Source organism: Cariama cristata, unplaced genomic scaffold (assembly GCF_000690535.1).
Source record: "Cariama cristata isolate BGI_N322 unplaced genomic scaffold, ASM69053v1 scaffold3081, whole genome shotgun sequence".
Lineage (NCBI taxonomy): Eukaryota > Metazoa > Chordata > Aves > Cariamiformes > Cariamidae > Cariama > Cariama cristata.
Genome location: NW_009598503.1, coordinates 18,794 through 30,346, shown reverse-complemented (window position 1 = coordinate 30,346; position 11,553 = coordinate 18,794). Strand labels below are relative to the sequence as shown.

The 11,553-nt window shown below is 42.3% G+C and overlaps 1 protein-coding gene across 1 annotated transcript in view; it reads right to left on the bottom strand.

Annotated features, from left to right (window-relative positions):
- LOC104168644 (stomatin-like protein 3) overlaps window positions 1–6,417 on the bottom strand; it is a 9,163-nt gene extending 2,746 nt beyond the window's left edge. Inside the window, 5 exon segments of the mRNA XM_009709304.1 lie at window positions 548–630; window positions 1,916–1,988; window positions 2,825–2,853; window positions 2,856–2,915; window positions 6,366–6,417. Coding sequence (XP_009707606.1) covers window positions 548–630; window positions 1,916–1,988; window positions 2,825–2,853; window positions 2,856–2,915; window positions 6,366–6,417 — 297 coding nt within the window.
- Window positions 6,418–11,553: the final 5,136 nt, after the last annotated feature.

The following is an 11,553-nucleotide window of genomic DNA, read 5'->3' as shown; positions in this document are numbered from 1 at the left end:
GATGTGAGTTTTGTGGATGATTGTCTGCTAATTTCTGTAAATTTAAGGAGATTTGTTACCCATATGTAATTTGCCTTTTCAGAAACATGTAGAGTGTGTGTACCTTCAAGCAGCAACTACAACATTAGTGAAGGGTTTTTCGAACGGTGAGCTGCATGTCAGATCCAATTTTATTAGGACATTCATTTCTGGATATCTTACATTAATCTATTGCTTCATTTCTATGTGTGGAATAACAATACAATTGGGATTTTTTTAGCCTCTCTTCTCTGCCTCCCATTTGCAGTTCTGCCCCCTCTCCTTATCCTTTATCTTACAGTTCTGAACATCAGCAAGAGGAGTTTGCTTGGCCTGCACCGATGTGTCTGCGGGTTTTCGTAAGTAGTTTTGTAAGCAGTTTGGAAGTCAGAAGATACAGCAAATAAGCTAAATTCTATATGGTAGCTCACGGCTGCAAGACTATAAAACACCTGCATTATTTTTGATCGTGCCGCGAGTCAGCTCTATCTTTTATTTCTGTTTTAGATGGTTGCTACAGAATAGTTACCTCTTGTGGAGGAATGTTACAGGTAACCATTCTAAGATCAACCCTGGTAAACATATCTGTACATGGAAGTACAAAGAACATACCTGAAAAATAAAAATAATGAGATGAAACGTGTCTGAAAGCTAAATCTAGAACCAGATATCGTGTACAAAGCAACAGATGGAAATATCCACAGGGTGGGTAATGAGCCCACCTCCTTACCACAGCTGCCCTTTCTGGTACAGCAGGTGACAACAGCGAGGTTTTGCATTTTCAAATAACAGAGGGAAATGCAGATATCTGCAAATAATGTGAATTTATTAGAGCTTAATGACCTAGGGCTCTGGACTGGGAATGGGCAGATTGCAGTTCTGGTCTCAAACCTGCAATGAGACTTTTGGCAAAAATTCCTTCCATGCCTTTGTTTAGTTTCCCCTTTTTAAATCATAAGCCAAACATGGTACAGTATGCGTGTCCCCAGGAAAGACATCCCCCAGGTCCAGATTCCTGCACCACCTGTAGGTTTCCACACGAGGAACGTTGTCCCAAGATCTGGCACATCCCGTGAAGGAGTCCCCACTCTCCCTTCACTGGAGAGGGAGACTTGACACAACTATTCTTCTAACCTCAACACCTTGCCTAGGTGCCCAGAGCCACACTGAAGAGTTCTGCACCTGCCCTAGCTGCTCTGTGGACCACATGGCTATTATTCAAGAGGAAGGACAGTACCTGGAAAGGACTTTTTCCTCTTATTTCAACTTCCAGTTTGCCCAGTTTCATTGCACAGAAGTGGTAACTGCACCAATGCAAATACCTCATGTTGTTGGGTTTGGTTTGTATTTGTGATTTGTAACTTCATTCTAGGTGACTGTAACAAACCATATAGATGCAGACTGTCCCTGCCCTGGCACATTTACCATTTTCAGAGCAGAAGACAGCTACAGAGCTGGCAGAAACAAGCAGTGTTGGAGGTGAGGTACAGGGAGAGTGGTCACAATCACTCAAAAAAGTCCATGGCAGACCTGAAGACTGCATTTAAACCTCCCTGGTCCCCACCAGTGTCTGCAGTATGAGTTCAACCTTCTGTTGTCCAACCTACTCAACAGCAAAGTCATACCTGGTATGTCCAACCTACTCAACAGCAAAGTCAAAACTGGTATCAAGGTCCTCAAACTTCTGTGTTGCTCTGTGACAGGGGGGTGGCTTTATCTTCTCTTCAGAAAAACAAACAGCCTGCCGGTAAAGGAACTGCAGCAGAGAGGACGACCTCATTCCCCCTATGCTATGAAGAAGGATTTCATGGACCTCTGCAATTCTTTATGTGATTGGAGTGCATCATAATGAAATAAAACCAGTGCATCTTAACAGAATAAAACGGCATGCATTCACCTGGTCCTTTTGCTTTCTTAGACAGTATACATCCCAGTCGAAATACAACAGCACGTTCATATTCTCTGATAACCTAGGAAAATATTTTAAATTTAGAATTTTACAACTAATTCTATTCCTGCTCTCTGATCTGATTTTTTAAATCTTTGGCATCTGTATTAAATGTGAAAAAAGTATAAATAATATAGGAACCAATAAAGCTGCAAATCACTAGGGATTTTACGTCTTCTCCTCACCTTTTTCACGCTTTGCTGGAAAAATTCAGACCCTGGCCCTGCAAACACATTACAAAACAGATTGAATATGAAATTGCCACTGATCTAATGAGGCTACCCGCAACTCTCTCAACATCAGTAGTGTAGTCACTCGGAGGAGCTGTAGGCAAGATACGTCTCACCTCAGACAATCCAGCTAAAACTACTCCGGTTAGTGTATCAGGACTACTCAAAGCCTGGTGTTCGGGGCAATCACCCTGGTAACTCACTCCTAAAAATGGCTTTAAATTAATCATATTATGCCCATGTCTCAAAGTGGCCTTTTGTAGGTTAAGGTTATATAGTTGCTCAATGTAGGGACCCATGTTCGCATGTCACTCACTATTGCTGGCAGCATCAAATATGAGTTCTTTAGAAAAGTTTGTGTATTTATTCTCCCAGTGATGTAAAGCAGGGAAGTTTAACCGGTGATGGAAGTTGAGACTGGAAGAAATTAAATAAGTTGTGGTGATACAGAAAGTCAGTGGAAGAACGTGTATCTTGGTCCCAGACCACATCTTTGCTACAAGCCCTTATAATTCCCCCAAAGTGAATGTGAAGTGCCTTTTGTTATCAAAATCAATAAAACAATAAACATAAGTAACAATGATGATAAGACAGTGTTCTTTATGCGCCTCAAATGCCACTAGCTTACCTTGATACACGCCCAGAGGGAAATAGGAGCAGGAGGAACAAAAGGGAAACCAGGATCCATCCACAGGCACCAATGCCTTTCCGCCTGTCGGCTATAAAAAAATAAGGAAAAAGAGCGATGAATGCAAATTGTGAAGAGAGTTATCCGAGGGATGCAGATCTAGCCCAGTGCAATCATGAGGGACTGCAAAGTCCACAGAGACTCACTGCCTCTTCCTCCCTCCCATCGCTCACAGAAAGCCATAAAAGCCCTAACCAAACATCCAACCTTATGGCCCTTCTGCCCGAAAGGTTAAAAGGTTCAGAAAGACATTTTGCAACAGAAAAGAAAGAGGAAAAATGAAAGGCATTGCCAAAGCTGGGGGCTGTGAAGGAGAAATAAGTCATTGGGTGGAGTATCCATGGGTACGAAACTGTCAGTGTGCCACGGCTGGGGCAAAAGATTTTGTTTGTATGAAACAGGTAATAAGGAAAATAAGGGGAACTCTTGCTGTCTTTAGATGAATGTTTTGAGAAATATTGATGGACCAGTCCATCCCTTGGAGCATAAGCTTCAGAACGAGTGCTTGTCAAAATGCACGCCCATGCATTTTGAGTAGTTCTCTCACTGCGTTCCACTCGTCTCATTCCAAAATTTCATTATAATGAAATTGCATTATTTCATTATAATGAAATCAAAATATAACAAAATAATTTCATTATTTTAGTGCCTGAAGGGAAGGTAGTGGTGAGTTGCTGTTAAAGTACTAAGAGTTTGGGAAGTTTTGTGTAAGGAAAAGGTGATCAAGGAGCAGCAGCTCTTTGAAGAGAAGAGCAGCTGGAGCTGCTGAGGTTTTCACAGAAGAGGTACAGAAGAGGGCAAGGAGTGAAGCAGGACAGTCCTGCCATCAGGACAGCGTGCTGCAAGGTCAACGGAATTTTTGCTAAATGCAGAAATGCCTTGGATCAGGAGAGTCACAAGAAAAGCAGAAGCGGCAGGGATGCAGGCTGGGCTAGCCCCCAAGGGCTGCCCAGCTGCCAGGTTTGGGCCAGAAGAGGATTTTTGCAGGCATGAGCATCAAGAGATGGGAAGCTGAATTTCACAGCCTGTTTCCCAATGCAAGGGGAAGAGGCAGGAGAGAGGGACGAAGGCTCAGCGGTCTCCTCAGTGAATCTCCCCCATGCTGATGGAAAGATGCAGCGTGTTTTGGATATGTTACTTTAAAGTTATAGGGTAGCACTGGGAATTTCTGACATCAAATAAAATTCATACGCAGATAGAAACTGATAAATAGAGAAGAAAACAATTCGTTTTATGCTTTGTGAGAAAAAACTCATTACCGCAGTGAAACAGCATGAGGCTACCTGATCTATAAGGGACAAGCTAACAGAGCAGGGGAGCAGGACTGACAGGTCTGTCAGAAAACCCCCAGCAACCCAAAGCAGGAGACACAACCCAGCCCTCCTGCAGCTCCTTCCTCTCTCCGGTACCTCTGCCTGTAGCCGGAATGCGCCTGCTGGCAATGTTTAATGCAAACCTGGGTGTTGCAACCAAGCCCTTTGCTGCTTGCAGTTTTGCCCATCCTACCTCTGAGGTTCTCGTTGTGGATTTAATCACTCACACATAAATATGTTTGCATCCTCCCCGAGAGCTGGGCACAGAATTGCTTTCCTCCCGACCCTTTCCAACAAACAGTGATTTGAAAGCCCTGGTTGTTTCACGAGGTATCATCAGCCATTCTGCAATCAGTGGTAGGAATGATTTGAGGAGCTCCCCTGAGTAGGTTCCCATGCAAACTTTAAAGCCATGTGTACGAAGACAGGACTTTTAAGATTTAATGTGAAAATCTTTAACTCTTTCACTGCTGCTTGTTTGCCACACAGTGCACTTCACGTTACACTGGTGGTGTGTCAGGCTACGACAGGTACATGAAGTACAGGCAGTCAAGCCTCTTTTAATCAGTGGAAAGAGATCATTGAACGGGCATCACTCATAATTCTTAATCCGAAACTTGGAGAAATTAATCCTGAAGGGATGTTTTGCACTCTTTATTTCACCTAAATGATTAGCTTACAGGAAAATGTCTGAAGATCTTTTTCTCCAGTGTCAAACCTGCTTATGAAGAACCTCCTCAAAGCGAATTTTGGATTGTAGCATCATCTGCCATCATCTATCTGAGACCACTGCGAAGACACCAGGTAGGAATGACACAATCCAGAGACAGGGGGAATGGCTGGGAACAAATCCCTGCGCTCTGCAGATTGGTATTCGAGCAGCTGAGAAGAGGTAGGGGGTCAAGGTATCACTCATCACCACTATGGGCAAAAAGCACACATCCAAAACTTGACAAAGTGTGATTGGATCCTTCTCCATGAGAACTGTCCTAGAGATCCTGATGCCAGCTAAAAATGTAGATTCCAATGAGAAAAGCAGGATATGAAAGTATGCCTTCTTAACAGTGAATCCAGACCTAGCTCCCCCAAAACCACCACCAATGTTGTCTGACTACCCCACAAGGATAATTTGGTTATCCAGACCTAGCTCCCCCAAAACCACCACAAATGTTGTCTGATTACCCCACAAGGATAATTTAACCACAAGGCAAACAGAAGACTCCAGAAAAACGCAATAGTGAAGAAGAAGGATCGGTCACAACCCAGTGCATCAGTGATCTGGTTTTGCCATGCCTCTGTACAGATTACAATAGTTGTAACCACCAAAAAACCTCACTTGAATCTACAGTCCAGAGCAAACCAAGAGCTGCAATGCCCTGCAAAATGTGAGAGCTCATCAACCAGCAGTTATGAAAAAGCTACAGGACACTTCAAAGATTCACTTAGTTTTTTCTTGACACACTCATCATGGTATATCACAAACACACTTGATACACAAAATCATGATGTGGGTGCCAAACTTGAAAAGTAAATTAAAACTTCATGTCCAAGTTGTCTTGTGAAGAATATAAAGAACTGTGGGTAAAAATTCCCAACAAGCAACAAGAGACGGAGCGGACTCCACCTCTTGTAACTACTATGCACCCTCCTGCTTTCTACAAGCTCCCAAATCAATCCTGCCAAGGTTAACGCTTGTCCCACCGCACTACCCATCCTTACGGCCAGCCACAACGGTGAAAACAGCACACATTGCCAGTAACATCTTGGTTTGGTATCAGTTCCCTTGCTTGAAGAGAGCACCAGGTGTTCATCACACAAGTCCAAACACATCAAGTGTCCTTTTGGGGCTGAAAAACTCTTCTGCCTTCCCTAACTAACTCCTGGTTTTCCCTTTCCACCCCATCCCTACATAGAGAAGTGTATCAATAGCTGAGTCTGCCATTTTAGTCCCTGGGGCCATTTAGCCAGAAGGCAGATGTCGGTGCATGCTGGCAGGGCGGTAGGAGGCAATTGCTCTGTCACTCACAGTGGCAGATTCTGAATTTTCATCTCCAGCTTATGTGGGAGATATGATGAATGCCTGGAACCAAATGTACTTTTTTTGTTTGGTTAGTTTTGCTCCTTTTTATTACTATTGAGAACCCCCTCCCCCCCAAAGCAAGGCTTACCAATGAGATGCTCCATGTTGTCTTTCTTGGGCATCTCCCTCTGGGGATCCATCCCATTCAAGGGAAGCTCTGGTCCCCTCACGGACAAGGCTGCAGCGTATCTTGAAACTGCACAGTGCTCACACAAAGCACTGAAGGGAGAGGCGGGGTGAAAGAGAAATCCCCACTGGTACCAGGGTCCTCTGGGAGCTGGTTACCCTGGTGAGGATAGGATGTTTACAAAAACAAACTCTTGTGGATCAAGGTTGTCTCTGATTAACTCCATGGTCTTCTGTGGCTGTCTTCTGGCTGGGGATGCACTTGGCCCAGCTGGTTTTAGACCCTACAAAACCAAAGCTGGAAATTATTTCTATGAGTCAGTAATATCTGCTGCCAAAGAGGAAAAAAAAAAGAACAAGACAAGACAGAAAGAGAAGATAAAGAGAAAACAAGTCCTATGAGGAGCTGCTGAGGGAGCTCGGGGTGTTTGGTCTGGACAAGAGGAGGCTGAGGGGAGACCTGATCGCTCTCTACAACGACCTGAAAGGAGGGTGTAGCCAGGCGGGGGTTGGTCTCTTCTCCCAAGTAACTAGCGATAGGACAAGACGAAATGGCCTCAGGTTGTGCCAGGGGATGTTCAGGTTGGATATTAGGAAAAATTTCTTCACCAAAAGGGTTGTCAAGCACTGGAACAGGCTGCCCAGGGAAGTGGTGGAGTCACCACCCCTGGAGGTATTTAACAATAATGTGTAATGTGGTGCTCAGGGACATGGTTTAGTGGTGGGCTTGGCCATGCTAGGTTAACGGTTGGACTTGACAAGATCTCCAACCTAAACGATTCTACAATTCTATAAAGCCATAGGGTACAGACTGGGTACTGCTCCTCTGTTGTACATTCTTGATATTACAGGGCTCAGCTGCTGTTCAGATCTCAAACACTGGCAACATACACAACCTCCAGCTGAGGTCCCCATGCTGTGTAGAACTGCGCCTCACACACTTTGTGATACTTTCCATCACTATAGGGTGAACCCTGTCGTGCTAGATAACCTAAAAACCACCGTAGAAGCATTTCAGCTCCAAAGTCTTAAAATTTTCCCCCAAAGAAGAACATTTTTCACAAAATACTTTTTAATATTGACAATCAACCAAGCATAGCATTTCAGACGAAGCCATTTCTGAAGGCTGCAGCAGCAGAGAGCAGCCTTCTCAAAGGACACAAATCTGTGGCTTCTTATTTGAGAAGAATTAAGAGGTGGCTTTTCACATGCAATTTATGAGTTTGACATACAGCTGCATTAATTATACGGCTGTTTTCCATGGGCATCCATCATCTAAAATATCTTTGAAGATCTGGCTCCAGCTTCATTTCTCTTAAGACTTCATTTCTGCCCATAATCACACTGGTCCTAGATGGGTCACTGAAAGCTGATTGCTCCCCAAAGAATCCTTCCTCAGCTTCACAGAGAGGAAACCACACCACTGAATGGATGTTTTAAATCATGGTGAACACCAGAAGCACAGCTTGCAAAACTGGGATCGATGTGCTCATTGCAATATCTTCCCAAATATGTCACAATATCCATTTGAAGTAATTTGTAGCATTTTCCTCATTATTTGGCTTCTCAGGCTGAGTTGTGAGATCAAACCTGTTCAGGACAGATGCCTACTAGCAGGGTAGCAAGGGTGAACAGCTAAAGAGAAAAGTGCTTTAATTATTTCAGAAGCAAAAACATAATATGCAAAACTACCCCAACATGCGTTTTTTTCTATTTTACAGCAACTCACTTTTATTGAAAGTAACTTTATTCCAAGCCATCTGAATGCTACAATATACACAGCTGCTTATACCATCAGAGAGATGAGCAAAACATATTAAAAATCTAACAGAAAGAATTGTTCCCTGCTGTTTATTGACAATTCCCTGAGGTGCCTGTAAATATACCCCTTGAAAGGTGACTAAAGCAGATGGTGCTTTTCTTTTATGTTCAGGAACATAGCTGTATTAATTTCTCCGTGTTAACTTCAGTTGCACTTTTATTCGCCGTTTCCAAAATCTGATCAAAGGCAGGGCAATCTTGATCCTTTCTCCTTGGGGCTACACTGGAGCACATGGATAACTCATGTCGCAAAGTGCTACAAAACACTCAGAGAAGAAAATACATGATGGCTCTGGGGCAAAGCCGTCTACAAGCTGCAAGTTGACGAGTGCTGAACAGCCTGGCACAGCCCTGTGTCACAGAGCAGTACCACAACGAAAACCAGTTTGAGTCCAAAGCCTTGAGCAGGACTTACAAGCAACGTTAGACGAGCGTGGCTCGGGTCAGTGACAGTTCAGCTATTTCTGCAGTGTGCCGATGTAGCCAAAGCCTTCAACTTCTATTCTGAAAGCAACACAAAGGCTCAGGTCAGGCATGAGGATTAGGTGCTTACCTGTCCACACGCCATTCTCCAACATTGCTCTGCACCAACTGCTACATTTGCAAATGGCACCAGTCCTTTACAATTTCTCTGAAGCACCCAGTTGCTCCCACTTGTCATCCAGTTGCAGAGACTTAATCCTACAGACCAAGCACCCACTTCAAAGTTTGTTAAAACCAGAATGGGAATTCTCACACACAACCATTTCTAAACAGTGCCAATCCCAAAGGTATCAAAAAGGTCATCAGGTAGTCCTCACATGAAATTTGCACATAACAAAGTTCTATGTTCCAGTTTGTCTTCTTCTGACCTTTTTAGGCCCATACTACTTTCCTTCCCATGCATTGGGTTTAGCCACTCCCTAAAGGTTTCTCCACCTATCCTTTCCTGGCCCTGAATTCTGCCTAGACACTAGCTTATTTGCTTCAGGCTTGTACTTCCTTTCTCCCAGATCAAACTTTAGAAGAAGGGACAGGATGCAGTGCAGATTACCAGTACCATCCTATTGCTTGTAGGAACAACTCCATACTGCTCCTCCTCCTTGTGAAAATGGCATCAGCTTTCAATAGCTGAAGATGGGGAGATGACAGGAGGCACCTCTTTGACTGCACTTCACTAGAGCAGGAGTGAATACGAGAGACAGTCAATCAAAAGGATAGCTCCCATCTCAATCCAGAAAGGAAGGGAATTTGCAAGAAAGTAAGAACATTCATACCATGGCAAGTTTCCTTCCAGGCCCAGCCAAACGCACAACACTCACTTGCAAATCAGAGGAAGAAGAGGACAGAAAATTGCTCCGTTTCTCTCATATTCACTACAGTTGCAATTAAAGCATTTGAAAGAAATATTGGAATTTGTATTTGCAAACACAATCCCAGTATGTTCTTAGTTGTTCCAAATAAAGATTTTTATTTCAAAGAACATTTCACTACACCTTATCTTCGCAGTCTGTCAACATTGCTGAAATATAGCATAATAGGCAACTTGAACAATGAAAAAATCATAGTCCAGAATTGAAGTGACACAGCAACAGCCCTTTCCCAGCACAGTCTCAGTGTAAGATTTGGCATGGTTTGCCCCAGGAGCAGACTCTTCTTTGGCTTTTTAAAAATGGTGCTTGAGTAAGCATGAAAAAAAGCTCAGGAAATATCACCCCCTTCAGAAATTCCAAGGTTGGGTCACAGGAGTTTGCTGCAATGCAGAACACACACTTTATTCCTGAAGAGAAAAAAATTAATAAAAACAATTTTACATCAGGAGAAATATTTAAGAAATTGAAACTTACCTTAATCCTAACCACTGGAAAGTTCAATTTACAAAATCCTGCTCAATATGATTCACTAAGAACCAGAGAGCTCATTCTAGACAAAAAAACTTGATGGTTTATTGCTTCTTAACTTATTTGTTCACTTGTCTAACACTGATGTCCAGCTTCTATGTAAAACCACCCCAGCCATGCATCAAATGCTCTTTTCTGGGTAAGCAGCATTTGATACAGTGGATATTCACTATTTCTCACCTGTTTTCACTTGGAGAAACAGGGCTTCACAGTCTCTTAGGTATCTTTGAGTTAGCTAATGTTCAGACAGAAAAATCCAACCACCCACACCCCATGATCATTCAATAGATGTTTTCAGAAACAGACGTACAAACTGTACAAACTGCTTACTTTTTGATAAAACACTGCATAACAGCTGATGTCCAGTACTTGGTTTTGACTACAAGGTAATGTGAATTAGTTTAAACTTCAATCAAAAGTAATACGTAAATTTGATTATTACAATGCAAGACTACCCAATTGCTGACAAAGTATTGAGGACACTATTTAAATTTTTTACGTAAACACTTCATAGGATATTTCTATTGCCACTCTTTAGGAAACCAGTTTTATAATTCAGTATATAATTCTGCATCAAAAAGAAACAGCATAAGCAAGATCAAACATTATGAAGTGTCTTAGTACAAACAAGTTTATTCATCTGTATTTTAGGTAAATATGTAAATAGTCAGCAAAGCCTTGTTGTCATGACTGTAAACCTTTTATTTAAAAAAATTGTGTTAAAAACCAATACAGGAATTTCCGTTAATGTTCTAAAAAAGTTTGTTCACATCTTGAAAGAAAATACATTAGCAACATCTCCCAGCAGAATTCATCTTTAAAAAAGTAAAACTCTAGGTGCAGAGCTTTTCTAAGTATAGTATCCTCTACATTTTAATTTAAACACAGGATTGAATATCATTCATCTCTGTTGTCTCTAGGACATGATCAAGAGTTTATCTTAAATAGATGATATTCAATGATGTGTTACACATTGCCACAGGTACTAACATTATTAGAAGAGTGCACAACTGACTTTCACTAACAGAGCAAGACCTTTCTATACGCTGCGTCATAACCCTTCCTAACCAATACAGTTAATTTAGCTATATGCCTTTAAAATCCTGTACGTTTTCCAAGGAAAAATAATAAAAAAAAATCCATGGTCCAAATTCTGCTCCCGCTTATATTCACAGGATAACGTAAGCACCATCAAGTTGTGGTTTATAGCGGAAAAGCATGTAGAGAACAAGTGAGTTTACGAGTATAAGGGAGAGAAGAACTTGACCCATATCTGTAAACATTCACAGAAGTCTGCAGTCAAAAGTGCCGGCTAGGCAGCCTATCCGCAGTACAATTATTTCATTCACAGAGAGATGTGGGGGCAGGGAAAGTGTTATGGAACATTATTTTAGAGGCAAATTAAAATGCTTTTATGTACTTTGGAAAGACATATTCTCAGCTACCTAA